Raw genomic sequence first — 24,472 nt, forward strand, 5'->3', positions numbered from 1 at the left:
TGTGAAGCAATTATACTCCAGTAAAGATCTATTAAAATAAAAACAAAAAACAAGTGTTCGAGAGGATGTGGAGAAAAGGGAACCCTCATGCACTATTGGTGGGATTGTAAATTGGTGCAGCCATTATGGAAAACAGTATGGATGGTCCTCAAAAAATTAAAAATAGAACTACCATATGATCCAGGAGTTCCACTTCTGGGCATTTATCTGAAGAAAATGAAAACACTAATTCAAAAAGATTATATGTATCCCTATGTTCATTGCAGCATCATTTACAATAGCCAAGATATGGAAGCAACCTAAGCGTCCATCAATAGAAGAGTGGATAAAGAAGGTGTGGTGTATATATACAGTGGGTATTATACTAAGTGAAATAAGTGAGACAGAGAAAGATAAATACCATATGATTTCACTAATATGTGGATTTTAAAAAACAAATGAAAAAACAGAACAGACTTATAAATTCAGAGAGCAAACTGGTAGTCACCAGAGGGGAGGAGGGTGAGGGGTTGGGAGAAATAGGTGAAGGGGATTAAGCGATAAAAGCTTCCAAGTATAAAATAAGTCACAGGGCTGTGATGTACAGCATAGGGAATATAATCAATAATATTGTAATAACTTTGTATGATGACAGATGGTTACTAGGCCTATCATGGTGATTAAATCCTAAAGTATATAAACGTCAAATCACTATGTTGTACAACTGAAACTAATATAATTCTGTATGTCACTATAGTGCAATGAAAAAGAGAAAAAAAACTATGAATAACAAATAAATAAATAATAAAAATAAACTGGCATAATAGAATGAATACAGTTGAAATTTCGATCCATGGTTGATTGAAACCACAGATGTGAAACACATGACTACGAAGGGCTGACTGCATTCCCTGTTTAAATAATGCTACATTGAACTACTTTTTTGTGCTTAACTTATTATCTTCTTATAAAACATTCCAAAAGTGGAATTACTGGTTGAAGTTTATGTGAATTTAATTTTTTTAGGTATATGGCAAAATTGCTCTCTAAAAAGTTTACACACCCACTAACAATACCTTTACACCAGTAATTAGTATTAAATTTTTACCAGTCTTCCTTGTGAAAATGGTATCTTATTTAAATTGTATTTCTATAATTATTAATAAAATTGAAATTGCACAATTTTCATATGCTTACTGATCTTTTGTGGTTCTTCTTTTAATTGCCTGTTCATGTCTGTTGCCCATCTTTCTGTTGTATTGTTCATCTTTATATGTCAAGGAAATTGCCCACTGCTTTTACATACTTGATACTGATATGTATTTTTTAGTTCATGATTGTCTTTAAATTGTATTATTATTTTTGTTTCACATAAGAAAGTTTAAATTTTTTCTAGTCGAGTCTGTCAGAATTTTCGCTTATGTATTCTTTATTGTCATGTTTTAAAAATCCCTTTTGGGCCTTCAAAAATTAAAAAATGTCCACCTACAATATTTCAATATCTAACAATATTTCGATAATTCCTTTTTGTTTTTGTTTTTTTATTGACATATTTAATCCATCTGGAATTTATTTTGGTTTCAACTAGTAATTTAACTTTATTATCTTTTTCAAATGAATAACGAGTTGTTCTGACACCGTTTAATGAATAAATCATCCTTTCTTTACTGATTTAGAATGACCTATTACATGTGCAGAGTCTGTTTTTGGCTTTTCTGGTCTCTTGCACTGATAGGTCTATGCTGAGTCAAGGCCACTGAGCCTGCGAGTCCGGAGCCTGCGCTCCGCAACGGAAGAGGCCACAACAGTGAGAGGCCCACATACCGAAAAAAAAAAAAGACAACAATGGAATATTACTCAGCCATAAATAGAAATGAAATTGAGTTATTTGTAGTAAGGTGGATGGACCTAGAGTCTGTCATACAGAGTGAAGTAAGTCAGAAAGAGAAAAACAAATACCATATGCTAACACATATATATGGAAGGTAAAAAAACAAAACAAACAAACAAAAAAAACGGTACTGATGAACCTAATGGCAGCACAGGAATAAAGACATAGACATAGAGAATGGACTTGAGGACACAGAGGGGAGGGGGAAGCTGGCACGAAGTGAGAGTAGCATCAACATATATACACTACCAAATGTAAAATAGTTAGCTAGTGGGAAGCAGCAGCATAGCACAGGGAGATCAGCTCTGTGCTTTGTGACCACCTAGAGGGGCAGGATAGGGAGGGTGGGAGGGAGGATCAAGAGGGAGGGGATATGGGGATATATGTATGCATATGCCTGAATCATTTTGTTGTACAACAGAAACTAACACAGTATTGTGAAGCAATTATACTCCAGTAAAGATCTATTAAAATAAAAACAAAAAACAAGTGTTCGAGAGGATGTGGAGAAAAGGGAACCCTCATGCACTATTGGTGGGATTGTAAATTGGTGCAGCCATTATGGAAAACAGTATGGATGGTCCTCAAAAAATTAAAAATAGAACTACCATATGATCCAGGAGTTCCACTTCTGGGCATTTATCTGAAGAAAATGAAAACACTAATTCAAAAAGATTATATGTATCCCTATGTTCATTGCAGCATCATTTACAATAGCCAAGATATGGAAGCAACCTAAGCGTCCATCAATAGAAGAGTGGATAAAGAAGGTGTGGTGTATATATACAGTGGGTATTATACTAAGTGAAATAAGTGAGACAGAGAAAGATAAATACCATATGATTTCACTAATATGTGGATTTTAAAAAACAAATGAAAAAACAGAACAGACTTATAAATTCAGAGAGCAAACTGGTAGTCACCAGAGGGGAGGAGGGTGAGGGGTTGGGAGAAATAGGTGAAGGGGATTAAGCGATAAAAGCTTCCAAGTATAAAATAAGTCACAGGGCTGTGATGTACAGCATAGGGAATATAATCAATAATATTGTAATAACTTTGTATGATGACAGATGGTTACTAGGCCTATCATGGTGATTAAATCCTAAAGTATATAAACGTCAAATCACTATGTTGTACAACTGAAACTAATATAATTCTGTATGTCACTATAGTGCAATGAAAAAGAGAAAAAAAACTATGAATAACAAATAAATAAATAATAAAAATAAACTGGCATAATAGAATGAATACAGTTGAAATTTCGATCCATGGTTGATTGAAACCACAGATGTGAAACACATGACTACGAAGGGCTGACTGCATTCCCTGTTTAAATAATGCTACATTGAACTACTTTTTTGTGCTTAACTTATTATCTTCTTATAAAACATTCCAAAAGTGGAATTACTGGTTGAAGTTTATGTGAATTTAATTTTTTTAGGTATATGGCAAAATTGCTCTCTAAAAAGTTTACACACCCACTAACAATACCTTTACACCAGTAATTAGTATTAAATTTTTACCAGTCTTCCTTGTGAAAATGGTATCTTATTTAAATTGTATTTCTATAATTATTAATAAAATTGAAATTGCACAATTTTCATATGCTTACTGATCTTTTGTGGTTCTTCTTTTAATTGCCTGTTCATGTCTGTTGCCCATCTTTCTGTTGTATTGTTCATCTTTATATGTCAAGGAAATTGCCCACTGCTTTTACATACTTGATACTGATATGTATTTTTTAGTTCATGATTGTCTTTAAATTGTATTATTATTTTTGTTTCACATAAGAAAGTTTAAATTTTTTCTAGTCGAGTCTGTCAGAATTTTCGCTTATGTATTCTTTATTGTCATGTTTTAAAAATCCCTTTTGGGCCTTCAAAAATTAAAAAATGTCCACCTACAATATTTCAATATCTAACAATATTTCGATAATTCCTTTTTGTTTTTGTTTTTTTATTGACATATTTAATCCATCTGGAATTTATTTTGGTTTCAACTAGTAATTTAACTTTATTATCTTTTTCAAATGAATAACGAGTTGTTCTGACACCGTTTAATGAATAAATCATCCTTTCTTTACTGATTTAGAATGACCTATTACATGTGCAGAGTCTGTTTTTGGCTTTTCTGGTCTCTTGCACTGATAGGTCTATGCTGAGTCAATACCAAACTGTTGTAATCATTATGGCGTTACAATACTTTAAATGTCTAGTAGGAAAAGTCTCCTTATTCTTCTTTTTCAAAAATATCTTGGCAATATCACACATTTTATTCCTTTAGATAAACTTTGGCATAATGTTGCCAAAATTTTGTTTGGGTTGGTTTACATTTATAGATTTGACTGGGGGAAAAACTGGCATCCTTGCAGTATTGCATCTTCCCATCCAGGAACACTGTACATCTTTCCATTTAATTCCGGTCTTCTTTTACATACCTCAGTAAAGGTGTTTTGTTTTGTTTTTAGTTTTGTTTATATAGGCCCTGCACTAACACTCTATTTATGAAGTATGTGAAGTCCTACTTCTTCAGTCTTCTCTATAGTTTCATAACAAAAATGATGACTTGACCCTCTTCTCATTTGCATGATGTGGTGCCACAGATGGTGGGTAACTCCTCTACTTTACCTCCTCTGCTCCAAATAGGATTTTTCACAATGAACAAATTGAAAGAAGCCTAATCAGACGTTGACCTCAGCTCATACTGCATGGCAGCACCAACGGGGCTGACAGAAAACAATAGAAATGGGGAGTCTTTGGAGAAAATATCTGAAGGCTGTCCTGTGACCTTTGTTTCTGCTGGAGCATTGAATCAGACTTAAGGTTTATGATGGAAGAATAGGACACATGAAGAAAAATGCAGAACACTATCAGGGAGTCAAGAATTTCAGAGCCAGCTGGCATGCAGAGGACCTCATATCAGCTCATTATGTGACCATTCACAGGAATAAAGGGTTTGAGCTGTTCTAATAAGAGAGTTATCAAGTATTTAAATGTGCAATCTGTTTGTAGTTCTAGAGTTTGGACTTAACCTCCTTCAGCATGTGAGAGGGGTTTTTATATTTTGCCAGAGTTTTCACAATGACATTTTTTGTGAGACTGATTATAGGTTGTTGATAAAATTTTGCTGTTGAAGGTCAACAGTGTCAAAGAGCCAGGTGTGACGTTTGTAGAATCTGAGGAGGAGAAGAAGATGGATTGTAGTTTGTGTTCTCTATGTTAATTATTCAGTCACCTTGGCTACAGCATGGGAAGAGAGGACCTTCTAGGACCATCTTGGAGCAGGCCCAGATCCCATTTACACAGTTCTTTTGTCAACTGAGAAGGCTATACACTTACTAGACAATAAACAAGGATACTTAACGTCCTCAGAGTGCTCAGTCTTGAGACTACACCCACCCACAACATGTCTCCATTGGATGCATTTGCTAGATCTTGTGCTGGCTCTACCAATTTCCTGTGATTTGGGGCATGTCATTTCAATACCTTGAGGCCATTTTCATAAGTGAGGAGTCAAGCACTACTTTGGGACATTTTATTAGAAGGATTTTAAAGTCCTTTACAGATCACAGGTTATCTATTTTTAATAATACATAATTATTATGTATTATTACCAATGGGTCAAAGCTACAAGGAGACAGACACTGAGTTTCCTGGAAGTAAGAGCCTCATAACAGAGTCCAGAAATGAAGTGGGCTTCAATTCAAGAAAATGTGGGGCAGGGATGCTATAGAGGGAATTCAAGCTTTTTATGGAGAAGTAGGGGTGGTGTGACCAGTGTTTAAAATTCTTTCCAATATGTAAGATTCATAGCCTTATGGACTATGACATGGAACAAATAAACTGTGTGGTGCCATGCAGGTCAATTTCATTTTAATGAGCATCATTTTCTTCAGCTGTATAATGGGGTATATAGTAATCATGTTATACTTAATTTGTACAAGATTCTTACTAACTTTTGTAAGCTAATCAAATGAGATGGATTTTTATTTTACATTTTTATGTTTTATATTAGGTTTTAACTTATCATTACTTTATGTTATTATATGTTATTTATAATACATAAATAAATAGGTATTATATAGTAGAGTGTAAATGTAACCTTTATATGCACTGGGAAACCAAAAATTCATGTGACTCCCTTTACTGGCATATTCACTTTATTGCAGTAGTCTGGAACCACACCTACCATATCTCTGAGGTCTGCCTGTAGTATTGAGGATTGCAGCAGCACTGATACTGTGGGGGTGTCCCAGGTCTAGAATACCCACAGCACTGGAAGTGAACCCACTGGAATTGCGTACAGGGCCTGCCTTCTAGGAGTTGACACCCAAAGGCTATATTGCAATCATCAAAGCACCATCCGTTCTGTGCACATATTACAGTCCTCAGTTTGCAGCAGAAAGTAGCTGTTAGCAAATTATGTGTTCTATTTATACAAATAAAATCCTGCAGTATGGTAGAAAGGGTATTGGCCTAGAGGCCTTAGTTTTTTCATTGTTGAGTGAAAGTGATGACAGTACCTACCTCAAAGCATTGCCAAGGTGATTTATTTAAATAGCATATGTAAACCCCCTCACACAGGCCTTGTTCATAGTAAGTGCCTATTAAATGGTAGTTTTTCTTCCTTAAGGTGCCTCCAATTCAGTGTTCTTCAGGCAAGTCACCTCCCCAGAACTCATCCTTGGAATGAAAGTGTTGTCCTGGGGTGATTTTTAATAATTCCTTCAAGCCCAGCATTTTAGAGTCTTTGACAAAGGGAAGAGAAAGAGGGAAGGAGGGAAGGAAAAAGAAAAGGGGAGAGGAAGGAAAAGAAAATTTTGCTAACCTGGTTATAGTGAATCTCCTACAAAAAATAACCTACTACAATAGATGTGACTGTAATGTAAATTTTAGACTGAGTGAAGAGAGAGGAAAGCTGAGCTATAGCTAAATTTGTGGGCTTTTTCCCCAATATCAAATAGCAATTGTTCTTCAATTTTTATTCCTTTTCCCTACCACAAACATTCTTACTCTGTCAAAAGAAGCCTTCCTTAAAATCTTGGTCTATCCCATAAAGTAAAGCACAGAAGTAAATGAGAGAAAAAATACCAAGGACTTGGAGAAAGAAAGGGGTGCGATGAAGGGATGCACAGGCTCTGGCTGGGGGGCAGGGCCACAAGTGTAAGTTCTGCATGTTTCAGAGCAGCAGAGTATGTACTGCTGTCTATTTCTGCTGGTGACCCTATGTGCCTCTGGATCTCTCTGTTCCACTTGAGTATTCATTCAGTCAGTGTTTATTGAAGGCCTACTGTGTGCCAGGCCTGTGCGAGGAGCAAGGAGACAAAGTATTGAGTGAAATATGTATTTCTGAGTGGACCTCCATGTTTTTCTTTGAACAGCTATAATCCTAAGCATTTCTGAGTCTGAGAATGTGTGTGGTGTGTTTGTGTGTGTATACTTCTGTATATCTCTCACAACTTCACATGTACATGACAGTGATTGTTTTTCTTCTGCTAGCTTCAGAGGACTTCCTTTCATTTGCTGTGTTCACTTTGCAAAGAGTGGGCTTTATCTGTTTGATTTTTATAGTCTGCAGGATTGAGGGTATGATCACTAATATTTTAAAAACAATTTAAAATCACATGGTGTTCTCTTTTATAGAAGGCTTAATTGTATTATTAAAAATAAGCATGTTATTAGCTCAGGTATGATCCTATGATGATTACAGAAGTCAGGAGGAGGGAACATTGCCTGAGCCCAAGTCTCTGCAATGCCATGCTAAAGGAGTGACAATTTCCACCATATTTTCTCATGGACATTATTGACTTTTAGTAAAGAACATCTTATTTAAAAAGCCAGTGTGTAATCCTAATAAAGGAGGTATCAGCAGGACCTGAATTGTTCATCCCTTTGTAAAACACCTATGGAAACCAAACAATATAGCATTGAATTAAACCATCCTGGTTTAATAGTCTTTGTGATCAAATCATATGGGACCATTCTCTATCCACTTCTCTCATTGGGCAGGGTATATCTTCACATCTTTTCTGCCTAGAAATACTTTCCAAAGAGACTCTGGCAACACATTAACAGGACTGTCTACTCTTATATTTGTTCTCCCAGGAAAACAGAAGTACCTGTGTGCCAGCAGAAATGATTGCACCATCGATAAATTCCGAAGGAAAAATTGTCCATCTTGTCGCCTCCGGAAATGCTATGAAGCAGGGATGACTCTGGGAGGTACAATATTTTTCTTCCTCTTTCTCCTTCTTCCTTTCCCTCCCTCATTCTCTTATTCTCTCTTTAAACCAGATTTTCCTCTTTGATGCTTCCATGGAGGCCAGCCATGCTCTAGATACAGGCTGACCCCTTCATATCCAATGTGGCCATCAGCCAGCTGGTGCTTTTCTTTATCTTTAACCATGCCACACCACACTGTGGGGCTCAGCATAGGAGCAGGAGGTGTGAAGCAGGGATCAGGACCCATCATAGGGTGAGTGAGTGTGGACTCGACTATGAAGGGTTCCCCAGGGGACATAATGGTACTGACCTTATGTTGTTAAATAGTGGCTAGGATGAGAGAACTAAGGAATCCAGAATAGTCACAGGTGCAGGATGACCCAGGCACAGGCTGGCCCTGAACACCCAGGAATATCCCTCAGTTAGCTGCTGCCTGTGTTGTGGAGCTGGCTACCTGGAATGAGAAGCTGCTTTTCTTTGGAGCCTATGACTAGGCTGCCAAGCAGAGACAATTTCCTATCCCACATCTCCCAGGGATGAGCAGGCCTTTTAATCATTTCCTTTTGTTTGCAAATCTATTGACCATTTCCAAAAGCATTTTTTTTAGTAGCAGAGTAACTTGACAGAATGAAGATACAGCTCTTTCAAGGGTAATCCCCCATCATAATGCTCTCTGTCCTTTATACTATGTCTACCATGATCGTTGTTACCATAACAGAAAGGTTTGGCTGACACTTACATTTTCCCCCTTAAAAGTCCTCATTTCTTCATGTTTATATCTACTCAGTGCCAGGGTCCTCTCTACTGCCTGCTGCTTCCAAAAGCATGCACCTTTCATGAGAAAAGCTAGCTTATTAGTCTACTTTGATTTGGAAATTTGAAGAAAGGCAAACTTGTTTCTGAATACCTGAAACTGTAACCTCATACCTGATTACTTATTATCAGCCTGGAAAATCCAAGTGCCTATAATTCTGCCCTCTCCCCTCCCCTTCTCAAGGCTGATTTAGAGTACTTGTTTATCATTGGCTTTCTGCAAGGTGCTTAATACCTTGTCTGCTTATGTGCATATTTACAGAAACCAACATGGTTGTTTTCTAGCCATGTGTAGGTCTTCATGTGGGTAACTGTGTCCTCCCCTCCTCACAGGCTAGTGATAGTCTTTAAACAGACCAAAGTACTAAAAATGAATTGACGCAGATTCAGCTTGAGACAGCTTCTCAGGTAGTGTCTAGTACTCCTAGACGTCGCAGACAGATGCTCTGCGAGTGGTTTTCCAGGCAACCACATCAAATGAGATTCAAATAATATGAGAAAAGTCAACTTTGTTCTTCTTTGCTTGGCTTACTATAGAAAAATCCTATAATTGTGGTCTACAGTGGGGAGGAAGAAACAGGACTGAGTGTGGAGGGAGAGTGCAGAAGGATAGCCAGGAAAGTTGACAAAGGGGTTGACAAGATGAAGTGTTCTCTATATGAATGTTGTCACAACATTCATGGTGAGGGGTCACCCCATGGTGAGGGTTCTGATACTTTCGACTCTCAATTATTTAGCCCTCTGTGAATTATGTGTAAGATATGGGGGCTCCCAGGTAGACAACCCCTTAGTTTTCCATCTGCTGATATGAATTGCAAGCCCACTTTGACACAGGTAAAGTTTAATGGTAACAAAAGTCCTCATAACATTTGGGCCCAAATCGTGAAATTAGTTTCATGTATCAACTAACATCCTCTGTTATAAAGCAGACTGTGACATGATTACAGTGAATCTCTTTTGAAAAGAAGTTTGTGTATAACAATTTCACTATTCCATATAGCAGTCCGACATAAATCTGTAAATTAATTTCTTGAAGAGAGTGGTAAAGTAAGTTTTCAGATTGATTTATTAAAGTGTTCAAATTTGAATGGGCTTGGTCAATACAATGAAAAGAAGCTGAGAAGTGCTGTGGCTGGCTTTGGTTTCAGTTCCCTTTTTACATTTACTGAGTGTCTGCTATGTACAAGGTACCATGCTAGGCAATAGAGCTTCAGGCAGGCAAACTTCAAGAAATGTCCGCAAAATACAAGGATTCTTGATGTCCTGTAAATGATCTTGCCTTTGGAGTCAGGCAGACCTAGGTTAAAGGCCCAGCTCCATTATTCACTGTGCCCCTTCTAAGCTTCAACTTCTTCATCTGTAATTTAGACATACCATTCTTACAGAGCTATGATGGGGTCAGATGACATGATGAATGTGAACATGCTTGGTAAATGACAAAGTGCTAGACAAATGTGAGGACTTATTATAATAGTAAGGTCACTGGTAATTTAGCTGGTAAGGCTGTACACAGCACTTCCAGTTGGCTTTAACCCTGAGTTACTTAGCATGCCCTGTAATATGTAATAGCTCCAACAGGCAGAACATCACCAGAACTCATCTCAAAACAAAAGTACCATCAAGATCCTACTTGGAAGCCGATTCTAGTAATTAAGGGAATCATATATTATGTTCAAGTATGTTCAAGTACCACGTCAGTAAAAACCCAAATGTTTACGCTCTTAGACACCAATGTTTGAGAAACAAACATTTCCATTTTGCTAAACTTATCTTCACATTTCTTGCTGCCCTGCTGCAAACCCTTCCCAAGTTTATTGTTAACTTGCAAATTCAGTGTATACTATACCTTTACTCAAACAATGGAAAAAAGAAAGCAAGCATCAATACAGTGCTCCTTCTGAATACATTAGTAATAAACATCCTTTTTCACAAGATGTGGGTTTAGCATCAACATTTTGATCACCTTGAAGGAGATTTTGGATAATTTTGTTTTATTCTTCCCATCACTCAATTCAAAATTGTATAATATCTTCCAAAATGGCAACTGAGAATGTAGCTTTGGTCAAGTCCCTTCTCCCATCTGAGGCTCATTTTTCTCATCATAAAAATGAGGTAGTGGGCTTCACCAAGGACCTTTTAGGCACTAGCATTTTGTGATTCTATGTCTAAAGTCACAGAGAAAGGATTGTAGATGTATCAGCCCTTTTTTGGATTGTGTAGTCACTGTTACAGAGGTATGGATTAGTCTAGACTTGAGTGCATTGACTTGCATAGTAATTTTAGCTACCTCAAGTCGCACCTAAATAAGATATATCATGTGTCTAGACTGTATGGATAGGTTATTGATGGAGTAGAGGGCAGAAGGACTGTCTTTATATCTTAGAGAAGCTGGCACTCTGCAGCTGATGGCTGCTTGGTCTTGATGCCTCAAGGTCTCTAATTTGCCTTTCTCTTTAGTGTTCCCTCTATGTTTGGTGATGGAATCTCCTCAGCTCAGAGATACTTAAAACACATACCCTTTTCCTTTTTGCTTCTAGGTCTATCTACCTGTTGATTCTTGTTATCTTAGCAGCTCTTGGTGTTTCTGAAAGGATCCTGGAGGTGGTTGGATTCTCAGAGTGGTTTCCTTAAAGCCTACCTCCAGGCTCTCAACTGCCCATCTACAACAAGGATAGGCCTTTCTTTGAACATGGTTGATTTCTGGCTGCTTTTGAAATACCACATGTTGCTAATTGCTTCAATAATCTAACCTCCTTGCCTACTTTTTGTTTAAAAAAATTTAAAAAAATATAAACGTCCAAAGAAGCACCTTCTCCCTGATGAATTAACTGCTGCTTTTTCACAGTTCATAATTAGAATAAATACACAGCCATTTCTTACTTTTCTCTGCACTTCTCAAGGATATACTCCCAGTTTCCAAGATGGAATAAGAAAGAAAGAATTACCTTTACCTGCCATATTCTTCCCTGACTCTTCCTTCCTTCTCATTTTCTCTCCTATTCCTCCCTAAACATTATTTCTTTCTGTGTTATGCAACTTTTGAGTTCTCAACCTTTAATATATGGCTTTGGCCCCTGCCTACTCCCTTGTCTTATGAACCATGGAAGATGGTAGGCCTTTTAGGAATTTCAGGTAACAGCCAAACCCCAGAAGAGGAGAAGAAACATGGAGCCCCAGAGCATGTGAGAATCTGAGGTGTGCACCATTTTCTTCAGAGGTTATTCTAGCATATTTGAGAAGTCTTGTTCTTACTAGGAGGCTGAACTCCACATCTGAGACTCAAAACTGTTAACAGATCTGCAGGTTTTAACAACCTCCATGATTCTCTAGTTGAGAGGATGGCCTGGTCTGATGTTGCCATGGACACTATGAACATCCTTATCATTTCCAGTGTTGAAGGAGCCTTGATGTCAGCTCTTTCATCATTCCCCATGCTCACAAGCAGCCCACCATTATTACTTCTGGATCACATGCCCTGGATGCAAGAGAGTGATTCCAATGCTGAAATACCATTTCATGGTTTGGTTCTTCAGTGGACAAGTTTCACAACATTTATTCATCCATCAAACTATCCATTCATCTTTCCAACCAGCCAACTAGCTAGCCCTTTCATCTTTCCATCCATTCACTCATCTATTTATCCCTTTAATAAATATTCATTGAGTGCTAACTATGTGCCAGTTTCTGTGGTAGGCATATTGGGGGAACATAGATGAATGAGATACAACCCCTGACTTCAGAAAGGTAAACAAGGGGAGACAGACCACAATAACTAATACACCTTAACTTTAAAGGGTAAATAGGAAATGAAGAAGCTGGGAAGAAGTTTAGTGAGGTAGAGAAAAAGGACATTCAAGGCAAAGGGCACAGTTTGAATAAAGGCAGAAAGACATTTAAAAAATTCATTGAGGTTTTGAGGAATAGCACAAGTAGTTTAATATGGCCAGATCTGGAGAAAGGGGGAAGGCAAGCTGAAACCACACTGAAAATGTACTTGGTTATTATGCTAAAAGGTTTGAACTTCAGGCAGTTGAAGAGCTATGACATGGAATAGATATGTTCACATACCATTTTGTTTATTTGCATGTTTGTTTTTTAAGAGAATTAGTGACGGCATGAATGTTGTTTAGATGAGGGCTTAAATTTTATAAAAAGAGATAGTATGCTAGGTAGAGAGGGAGAAAGAAATTTCTAGCATCAATTTCGTTAAACACCTAGGGTTATAGCCTTGGTTCCTTGGGGTTACTTGCCTCTGTTTGGATTGATACCTGTAAGTACTGACCATGTGCATAAGTCCTTCCCTTATGCAATCTGCTGCCTTGATCTAGGCCAGTGCTTCTCAGTATGGGTTCTGAGAAAAATAGTTCTGTGACATGATACATGAAAAATTATTTTTATGGTTGAATAAGTTAGGAAAACTTGCATATTATGGTCTTGATCAGGAAGATTTACAGTGCATGTTAGCATATCACAGACCTTGTCAAGTATTGCAATAAAGTAACCTGAGGAGCTTGGTAATTCAGGATTCCCAAATTTAACTCAAGCACAGAAACCTGCTTTCACATAACACCTGTTAATATCCTATAAAACCACTGTTTTCTGGAATGTACTTTGGAAAACTTAGTTATAGATAAATACTCTATCCTATAAGCAGACAATACCCCTAGCCCAGGTCATCCTTTTTTTTTTTTTTTTTGTTTTGTGGTACGCGGGCCTCTCACTGCTGTGGACCCTCCCACTGCGGAGCACAGCCTCCGGACACATAGGCTCAGCGGCCACGGCTCACGGGCCCAGCCGCTCCGCGGCATGTGGGATCCTCCCAGACCGGGGCACGAACCCGTGTCCCCTGCATCGGCAGGCGGACCCTCAACCACTGCGCCACCAGGGAAGCCCCATCCATTTTATAGATGTGTATACCTACATGTATATTGCTCACCAGGAGAATCAATTAAGAATGACTTCACGACCAAGAGCAGACCATCTTCACCACATCTCAAGTGTATGCACCAGAGGCTACTAAAACCACTAAAGTAAACCATGTTGGGTCTGTAGTATTATTGTCATACACAAAGGATAGGATATAATTCAGGCCCAAGTTATCTAATGGCCACAGGTACATATTCCTGACCCAAGGACCATGCTAGATACATAATTTCTGAGAAATATAATGACTTCTAGCATCATGCAAAGTGATCACTAAATATTTTGGCTATCTAGACATTCTACCCTAAAGTTTAACAGTCCTTTTGTGTACTCTCTGACTACCATTCCAACATCCACCCAGAACCTCATCATGGTGCTACCACATACCCTCATTGCTCATGTAGGAGGCCTAGAAATCACAGATTTGAAGAATTTGTGTCCCACTTCCCACCCAATGATTGAATCCCCTCTAAACCCTGTTCAGCAAGCAGCAGAGTATCATAAAGAATCAACAATGTGGAACTCAGTTAATGGAATTTCCTCCCTTCTACTTGGACTCTGTAGATTAGAGCCCAAAAAGTCTCTAGGTTGGAGATGTAAGCAGTAAGTCTCAATTCTAAGAAGTGCTACTCCCCACACAAATTTCTTAGGTACTTGAGTGCTCCTACAGATCAGCATAACTGAGGCATGCACAGAGGAGCAGAATTACCCTATAAATTTTGACACCAACCTGTACAAAATGTGGCTCAGCACTTACAGTTTCTGGTTTTGTTTTGCTTTTTTGTTTTTCGTTTGGTTTTGTGTTTTAAGAGGTCCTGTGTATAGTGGAAATAGCATGGTGGACTAGGATACATACAGGCCTTATTTCTAGTCCTGGCTCTGGAACTTACTATCTTGATGACCTTGGATAAATCATTAGATCTCTCTGAGCCTCAGTTTCCCCGACTCAGTTTTCCAACTACACTATGGGAATAATAAAATTTTCCTTACAGAATGGTGGTAAATTTGTAAAGAAACTGGTTCATAGTAGGCACACAATAAATATCACTGTACCTCCCCTTTTGGATGAAAATTGGTCTATGTGCTCCCAGTCACTAATGGAGCCTGTTCTCTCTGCTATAGGAGTGTGGATTATGATACTGGTTCCTTGGTTCTCTGGTCTCTGAATTTCCCCTGAATTAACCCTTGCAATCTGTCCTCCAGGGTCAATATTGCCATCCTCCAATTGGTTACATACATATTTGGTGACATCGGAGTGAACAAGTTCACTCAAGTGAACTTGTATATGGAGAGATGAGAGACTGTATCTCTTAATTCCTCCAAACCAAATTATCTGGTACAGCACATATATGCTGTAGTCTGTCTCTGAATATTTGTTTTTAGAGAACTATGGTAGTGGTAAATAATTTTCTCTGATCATCAAAATTGATGATACCACATATCTGGTTCTTTAATAAGTATCTAACTTACAAAATTTCCACTTAAAATCCTTGAGTTTTTAAAGTGTAATAGCAGCGGAAAGATTTTATTGTGTTTACTTTCACTGTGAGTGCTCCAGATTCCCTCAGGTGCTTTTGAGAGAGTAAAATGATGTCACAGGCAATGTTTTTTGAAGGTAGTATGCAGAAAGCTAAGAGTACACAGCCCACAATAGGTCGTATATACAAAGGCAAGTATTTTCCAAATATAAAAATTCAGAAAAAAGTTTCATATGAACTGATAACATAACGGTTTGTATGAAAACATTTTACTTTTGATTTAAGAAGAGTACCGCTTGTAGTTACAAATTGGAGAATGTATTCCTTAAGATCAACAAAAGTGTTTAGAATATTTTCTTATTGTCCTGAGCTTATACATAGACAATTTACCTGAGAAAGATGCTTTTTTAGAGACTTTTGTACATCCTTTGGGATCATGTTTGTATGAAGTAGAAATAAGGGGGAAATACACAACCACCCAGAAACCAGTAGAGCCTTCAAATTATCTATTATTGATAATATTTCCATGACAACAGATATCTAGGAAGTAAACTTCAAATGGCATCACTACTCTAGATCACCTCTTTTGGAATCCATTCTCTTCAGTCCATTTAATTCTTGCTACACTTTTTAGATCTCTTAACCCAGGCATAGAAATGTATTTCTTTCTCCTGTTTAGTACCCCATTGGATCAGTGGTTCTGTGGCTGAAGTGAAAATTGATTGTTGAGGGACATTTCATACTTCTAGCAGTCAGCACTTAAAACAATGTAAGCACCAATCCTGAAGAAATCACCTGCAGAAAACTTGGACTGACATTTGGAACTAAAAAGAAAATCTGGATCTTGACCAAGACAGAAGGTCACCAGCCTGGGCCTGCACGGTGTGGTGTATCATGCTGGCCACAATGAAAGTGGAAGAGACTGAGGACTCTCACCAGGCTGGAAAATGAGGCATGGAAGCTTTGATTAGTGAGCTGTTAGGCACACAGACATTAATTTCGAAGCATTCCCATCTCCAAGCTGAGTAATAATGTTTGTAATATTATGGTATTGTTTGGCAGCTGCAAGAAATTCAGAAAACTGAATAAGGAGTCTTTGCTGGCCTCTGAGTGGCTATAATGAGACCTTTAAATTTCACCTCCCTTCCCTTCCTCCACATCCTCTCTGCCCAACCACCACCACCACTTAATTCTTGCCCGCTACATAGCAAGAGGCACATAACAAACACATATATAAGATCTTTAGTATATTCGTCAATAAAGCAGAAAAGAAAGGGGAAAAAACCACAAAACTCCAAGTAAAGAATTTTCCATTTCCCAGTCTCACTTCTGTCTTACAGGTAGGTAGGAAATGAGGCAAGGAAACCCCCAGTCCAAAATGGCAGGCGCTCATTCTCCCCAACTTTGCATGCTGCCTCCTATGTCAGAGGATCTGACTCAAGTATCTGATTATGGGGCCTGCTAGGTGCTAGCCCATCTTTAAGTTGCTATGTTCACCAGTGTCGCTGTTTCATATTAGAAAAAATCCAGGTTGGATGCTGCAAGCATCTCAAAATGACCAGACACTGAAGAAAGGCTGACCTGCCTCATTCAAACTGAGGGTTCTAGAGGGCTCTAGTGGATAGCCGGAAACACCTGGAATCTGAAGCTTAGGGGCTAAAGCCTTTGCTCCTCAACAGATACTCTAATGTTGGGACTGGGGGCTACTCTCTTAGTTGATGACTCCTCCCAGTGGGACTAATGGTGTTTCCCTACCTCAAAGGGATATTGTGAGGACTAAATAATAGAGTTACCAATTCATGTAGTCATGAGCATCATGATTGTTGTTTTATATAATATGACTTGGCATTAACAGAGTGCCCTTTGATTGTTTTTGATTGTATATGATAACATCAGGCACTGACTCAAGTGGATGCAGTGAAGCTCTGCCTCAGTTACTTGCTTTCCACAGTGTGCTGCTGCTGGGAAGAAGCTTTGCTAATAGGACTCAAAGTGCTACCTTGAACAAGAAGCCACTGTGCCTATCTGAGGCTCCTGTGGCATTTTCACTTGGTTATTAGGCAATTCATGAGCTTCCTCCTACCTCCATTTTGCTGGACCACTGCCAAGGAACTAGATCTTAACCTCAGGCTCCATCATTGAGCTGAAGGTAGTAGCTGATCCACAGAAGTTCAGTAAACAAAGACCAGATTTCTGATTTTCCTGGAGAAACACCCCCAAGAAGCCAGCCAGCCTCTCTCTTCAAACAGACCAGGAGACTATGGTCAGACATTTCTTTTCTCCCTATTCCCAAAGTTAATGTGACTCTGCTTTTAGGAACACACACACACTTGAACTTTTCATAAAGCAGGAGGAAGGCAAAATCTAAGAACCAGTGCCTACTCTCTTGTTTCCTATTAAAGTTAAGATGATGGAGGAAAGTAGATAAAACTTTACCTCTTCTAGCTTTAGTGCCCCACACTGTTCACTCACACCATACACTTGCTTCTCCAGCAAGTATGAAGCCTTGTTTTTCTCCCAAGCCAGCCTCAAAATTTTCATTGATGTAAGAGGAGAGGTCCTTAGAGTTTGTAATATCTTGCTATGCTCTGTCTCTGCCTCAGAGCTTCCATATCGAAACTAGTTTCCTTCTGGTGGATGTGCAGTCTTTGAGGCCAGGCGCAGACAGGTATGAGGATCAGAAGCACTCTTCCAGCCTTGCCTGGGGCCTGCATTTTCCACCCTCTTCCTTCTCCTCTCTCCACCTACACGCACACACACACACACACACACACACACACACACACACACACACACACACACAGACATTTCTTTCTCCTTCCCCTGACTCAGCAACATTCTGGAGAAAAGCCAGAAAAGGACTTCAAGGAGGGAAGGGAGTTTCCCCCTCCTTGGGGCAGAATTTTAATCTCCAGGCCAACAAGAGGTTCCCTAATGTGGATTGAAAGGCTAATGTGGTTTATTTTTTAACTGCTTTCTATTTGTTTGAATGTTGCATATTTCTGCTAGTGAATTTTCCTTTAATAAAGCCGTTAATACACCAATGGTATTTTCTTATTTACAACAGACTGACAGGACTAATGCTGTTAACATTGGGCCTTTTTTTCTTTTTCGTTTTTCTTTCTTTTTTTTTTTTTTTTTTTCTCTCGTTTGCTTTCCAGGTCATGCTGACCTGTTCGGCTTGGACTGTTTCACATTTGTTTTTAATGTCAGTTTAAATGTAATTGTGAAAGCATGTATGCTCTAAATTCATGTAGTTACTTTTTCCAGTGGAAAAGCCTCACATGCGAAACCATTTCCAGGCTCTGCAATTTCACATGAGCAGGTTTTTGGTAATGACCTTGTGCCCCTCACCCAGGATGGCATCTGGACAGTGAACCTCTTTCTTCTGGCTCAGTAGTCAGAGAGAGGAGACTTGGAAATAGTTTCTGCCAGGTCCTGTGCTTTGGCAAGCATATGCAGCATTGCATATCATTCTATTATTAATTACGTTTACTCCTCCATGAACTAAAAACCATTAGACTAAATAGTCCAACATAAACCTTGAAAGATAAAATCCAATATTCTTTTCCCTGGCTATTCCTATGACTCAAAATTGGACTTGGAGGAGAATGGGGGCATGGGAGGAAGGACCAAGAAACCTTCTTGCCTGAGAGAATTTGGCCTACGCTTATTTGTGTACACTTACACTTGGATGCACCCCTACTAATCTCTCACTCCATGACTGCCAAGAACTGGCTCTTTTCCCTGTCTCTTATCCTTGTCCTAATTCTTCCCCACTCATTTCCAGCTGACCCTTCTCCCCACTAACATGCTACCCTACCTGATAAAATTGAAAGAGTACTACCCTAGAAGTCAGGATACCTGGTTCTACTTCCTGCTTTGCTACTATCTAGATGTGTGACCTTGGGCAAGACTTAGCTTTGGCCTTCAGTCTGCTCATCTTTATAATAGGGATTTGTTTCAATGGGAAAGAAAGAAATAGACAAGATCTGGGGCTTTCAAACATTTTCTTGGCAATGGAATCTTTTCTTCAAACAAAATCTGATGCAGAGTCCCAAATGAAGATACGGAATAGAGCACTGCTTTGAAAGAAGGAGGGTTTATTGGAGCCACATGCTCAGGCCTACTTTGCCTCTTCTCAGGGCCCTTTAAAATCCTTGGGGCTCCACTACTGTACTAGATTGATGTCTGGGGAAACTTCTAATTTGATTCTCTCTCCTAATTGATTTAAATCCCTGTGGAAACTCTATAGGTTTCTTTTTTTTTTCTTTTATAACATCTTTATTGGAGTATAGTTGCTTTACAATGTTGTGTTAGTTTCTGCTGTATAACAAAGTGAATCAGCTCTATGTATACATATATCCCCATATCCCCTCTCTCTTGTGTCTCCCTCCCACCGTCCCTATCCTACTCTTCTAGGTGGTCACAAAGCACCGAGCTGATCTCCCTGTTTAATCAGTTAGCTTTTTCAGAGAGAAATTCAGCTGCTTGAGATAAAGGGAATGACGTGGAGCAATGTGGGGTTTAGCAACTAGCAAGAAAGAGTAAGAGGCATCATGTATTGACATACAGAATTTACTGTGTGCTAAGCACCTTACATGTATTCTCTTAGGTAAAGTTACAACAACTTTGTGAGGTAGATCCTATAATTATCTTAGGATTCTTGAACCTGTCAGTTTGGCCTTCAACCTTTGGCTTGAGACCAGTTGGCCAAGATGGAAGACAATATTTCTTATAGGTTGCCACCCTAAGCAGTTTTTCAGAATGTTTTCTAGCTAAAGATTCATTCTTGGAAAATGTCATAGCCTGCCCATTGATATACACCTTTACAGAATTCAGAGTACTTTCATTGAGATCATCTCACTTTCTCCAAATAATAGTCCTATGCAGTAGTCAGGTCAGATGAGAAAACTGAGGTGTAGGAGAAATCAAGGGATATGTTCAAGGTCAGACATCCCATAAGAATGTGAATACCACCACCAATAATAAAAAGCCCTTTCTTGTGAATAACATTTTAGAACTTTGATGTCATCATTGCATTCTGCCTCCTTAAGTATAGTGAAATTTTTCACCGTGCTACAGTCTTGGAGGGTTCTTCTGGTAGTGTAGAATCTTCCCTCTACCCTCAGACACCACCACAGTGTCTCTATTCCTCTTTAACAACCTTATTAGTTAGGTGCTAATATTATCCCCAATTTATAGATGAGGAAATTGAGGTACAGAGAGGCTAAGTCTTGCCCAGAGTCACACAGCTAGTGAGCAATACAGCCAGGCTTAACACTGAGACAGTCTGACTCCAGACTATTTGCTGTTAACTACTACCCTTTGTACATATATCAAGAAACTAAGAGCAAAAGAAGGAAAAAGATGTTCTGGAGATCATACAGTGAGCTCCCCTGGATCTTAATCCAGTGTTCCTCTGAATATCTAAACCTAAAGTTGTACAATGAGATCCCCTGACTCTAATCCTAGTGGATGGAAAGATGGTTGGCCTGATTTAAGCCAGAGGCCACAAATTGGTTTTCTGCAGGCCAAAATTTACTTGCAGAATTGTTTGTCCAGCACAAACAGACTTAGACTGCCCCTAGGCAGGGCATCAATCACTTTCCCTGTCCCCAGCCCACCCTATTTATGTTCACTAGGCTGTTTTAGATCATTTGCGTATCTGCCTGACTAGTGAAGATATTCGAGTTCATGACCCATACATTTAAGCATTATAATATATAAGTACCTGCACACACACACAGAATTTCAGACATTCACATAACTACAGCCTAGTCTGGTTTCACAAAGAATTTGAAGCTCTGCACCAAATGTACCTTTGTGTTTAGTTAGCATTTAGAATTACACTTAAGACCTGAATTCAGTTTTATAGGCAGTTATATGCTGAAGAAACTCAGTTACTTTTTTTCATCTCATAATGTGTCACTCTTCCCTTCCCTTCTCTGCCATATCTGGTTCTCTGTTAATCCTGCTGTCCCTTCTTCCCCATGTCCAAGTTTGGTCTCCTGTAATCCAGTCACTCTGTACTCTTTAGGAGTGGATGGAGAGTGAAGAAAATCATTCTGAAGGGCTCACTATGTGCCAGGCATTCTCTCTCATTTAGTTCTCATAAGTGTCCTAGGAAGCAGGAAGCGGCTCCCCCATTTTACAAAGGCAGAAACAGAATCTCAGAGAAGCTAGGCAATGGGCTCAAAATTATTAAGCTAGTAATTGATGGAGCTGGGTTTGAATCCAAGATCTTCTGATTCCAAAGCCTATTATCTTGTCTATACCACAATTTTGTAAGGAAGGTGTATTAGTTTTCCACTGCTACATAACATATTACCTCAAATTTAGTACCCATTTATCAGCTCACAGTTTTGTAAGTCAGAAGTCTGACACAGCATGACTGGATTCTCAGCTCAGTGTCTCACAAGGATGAAATAAAACTATTGGTCAGGGGCTTCATTCTAATCTGGAGCTCACAGTCCTCTTCCAAGCTCATGTGATTATGGCAGGATTCAGTTCCTTGCAGTTGTAGGATTAAGGTTTCTGTTTCCTTTCTGGCTGTCTGTCAGAGGCTGCTCTTAGCTCCCAGAGTCTGCCCTCATTCCTTGCCATGTGTACACCTCCACTTTCAAAGCCTGCAACAGAGAATCTTCCTTATATTGAATCCCCCTGATTCCATGAATACCTTTCCAGAAAGAGTCCAGTCCCTTTTAAGTCTTATCTGATTACTTCAGGCCCATCAAGGATAACAACCCTCAAAATTCAACTGACTTGTGACCTTAATTACATCTACCTAATCCTTTTACAACAGCACCTATATTGGTGCTTGACTAAATAACTGGAAGAAGGTATGTGTACACCAGGGGTTGGGAATATTGATAGCCATCAAGTATACCTACCACAGGCAATGATTCTTTTATGATTCAAATTCCATGGTGAGATTCGAGGAAGAGAAACATCCTTGACCTTGGAGAGAGGAACTTGAATTTTCTAAGACTTTGTAAACTTTACCGCACCTTGCCTGTCCCCTGCCCAAGGATGAGAAAACCTCTGTCTTGAGGTAGCAAGGAATGAGGCTGGAATAGTGCCTAATGGTCATTGTGGCTATAGAAGCTACAGATTAATCACATCTACTTCTCCTGAGGGATGTACCATTGAACCTGATTGGAAAAATCTTTCTCTGTTGCTGTAGAGACAGCCCTCATAGGGGTCTAATGCCACTATGCTGAAAAGTCAGTTCCCCGTAGGGTCAAGGCAGCAGGATCCAGGCATGTTTTCAAGGGCTCTATTCCCCTAAAGATCGGGTACAGATAAGGATGTGCCTTGCCAATGTCACTTTCTTGTCACTGCTTTGACCTACGATTGAAAGACAGTGATGAGATGCAAAGCAACTCACACAACATTAGAACTATCAACCTTTACTGTCCCCTTTATCCTGGCTTCATCACTCAATTTGAGCAAACCAATGGGTCTCTGCGGTAACACAGGGGCCTGACAAGCCTGTACCTCACATGAAAGAGTTAGATATGACTCTGGGGCTCAGGTGCAGGAGACAGGAGGGGCATGGGGTTGGCCTTCATGGATGAAAACAAGGCCTTGGGCATTGAGTAACAGCTGAGACTAGCAAGCCTCATTGTCCAGCATTCCAAGTCGTCTAGCAACATGCTGGCCTCTGCTGCACAGAGAGAACAGAGGATCCCCCGGCAGAATGAATGGAATCTGATTTCAATTATGTTCAGTACAGTCACCCTCTTCAGGCAGAGAGGCCAGAACACCTGGTGCAGCTTGGGCCACCGTGGCCACAGGGACAGCAGGTTACCCAGGTCCTGGAGGCAAGTGGGAATGTGGATTCTCTTTCTCAAGCAGATGCCATATAGGTCTAGAGGAGGAGGATATGAAAATACCAGCCAAGTTTTCATTAGCACTATGCAGAGAAGGGGAATTATTTTAGGTTGATGGATTCTCCCCACAGTCTTTGCACATATTGATCTTGCTTGTAATGAGTTTGCTTAGGTCCACGAGTCATCAGCCCACTGAGTCATTGGTGGGAGAGTCAAGGTGACAGAGCATACCTCGCTGATTGCACCAGCACCAATTCCTCTCTGTGTCCTTCCACCTTTTTGAAAAACCCATGGATTCTTCTATATACAGTTCATTTGGATTCATTTTTTAATCAATAGCATGAGTAGGGTATGGCAAATGGGACAGCTGCCCCAGAGAACAGTCTAGATTCACAATGGTATTCCATAGAACTTTGTGAGATGAAGGATATGCTCTGTAACTGTACTGTCCATTGTAGCAGCCATAAGCCACATGTGCCTTTTGAGCACTTGAACTGTGGCTAGTGAGACTAAAGAATTATATTTTAAATTTTATTTAATTTTAATTAATTTAAATTTAAGTAGCCACATGTGTCTAGTGGCTCTTGTGTTGGACAGTGCAAATCTAGAAGGAGTTCAGAGAGGCAGGTACTGAGATAGAGTAGAAATGACTTACTCACTCAAAAAGAGAGCTGGTATGGTACAGGGAACTCTGGATTAGGAATAAGAGCCTGGTTCTAGTCTCTGCTCTGCCAGTAGGTGACCACATTCACTCTGGCCTCAGGCTCTCCATCCTTGACTTGAAATGTTGGATTAACAACAGAAGTCCTGAAATAATGGCTAAGGCCTGAATTCAACTTTGGGATACAGATGGGTTTTAGGAAAAATTTAAAATATATGAATGCCTTCTAGGAGTATGTGTATGTGTGTGTGTTATGTGCACATGCATTGCAGGGGCAAGAAGGCAGTAAAGCATTCACTTCAGTTCACCAGAGTTCCCACCATTCTCCTATACACACACACACACACACACACACACACACACACACACTTACTGTATTACTTATGTAGACAATGAAGGTATATTAATTCTGTGAACGCCCTGGATGTGATGAGTTCTAGTGACTCTTCCTATTTTGTCATGCTATGAATCTCTAAGCCACTATAGTTTCCCAAACCTATTTCTACTTTGGGCAAATGACTAGAGGACTCTCATAGCTTCTGCCTTTTCCTTTCTGGATTTGATGCTAGTTACTGAAGTTTAGAGTCACGGGTGAGGGTGGAAGGCAGGGAGGATATAACCCTAGCCCTCAACCTAACTGCTCAACTCTATTAGGCTAGAAGTAGGGTTTA

General features: G+C 39.4%; 1 protein-coding gene across 1 annotated transcript in view; it reads left to right on the forward strand.

Annotated features, from left to right (window-relative positions):
- Nucleotides 1–24,472, forward strand: part of LOC102979424 (androgen receptor) — a 96,918-nt gene that overhangs the window by 57,588 nt on the left and 14,858 nt on the right. The window contains exon 3 of the mRNA XM_055081588.1: nucleotides 7,975–8,091. Within this exon, the coding sequence (XP_054937563.1) occupies nucleotides 7,975–8,091 (117 nt within the window). The remainder of the gene's footprint in view (nucleotides 1–7,974; nucleotides 8,092–24,472) is intronic.

This window comes from Physeter macrocephalus, chromosome 21 (genome assembly GCF_002837175.3).
Source record: "Physeter macrocephalus isolate SW-GA chromosome 21, ASM283717v5, whole genome shotgun sequence".
Taxonomy (NCBI): Eukaryota; Metazoa; Chordata; class Mammalia; order Artiodactyla; family Physeteridae; genus Physeter; species Physeter macrocephalus.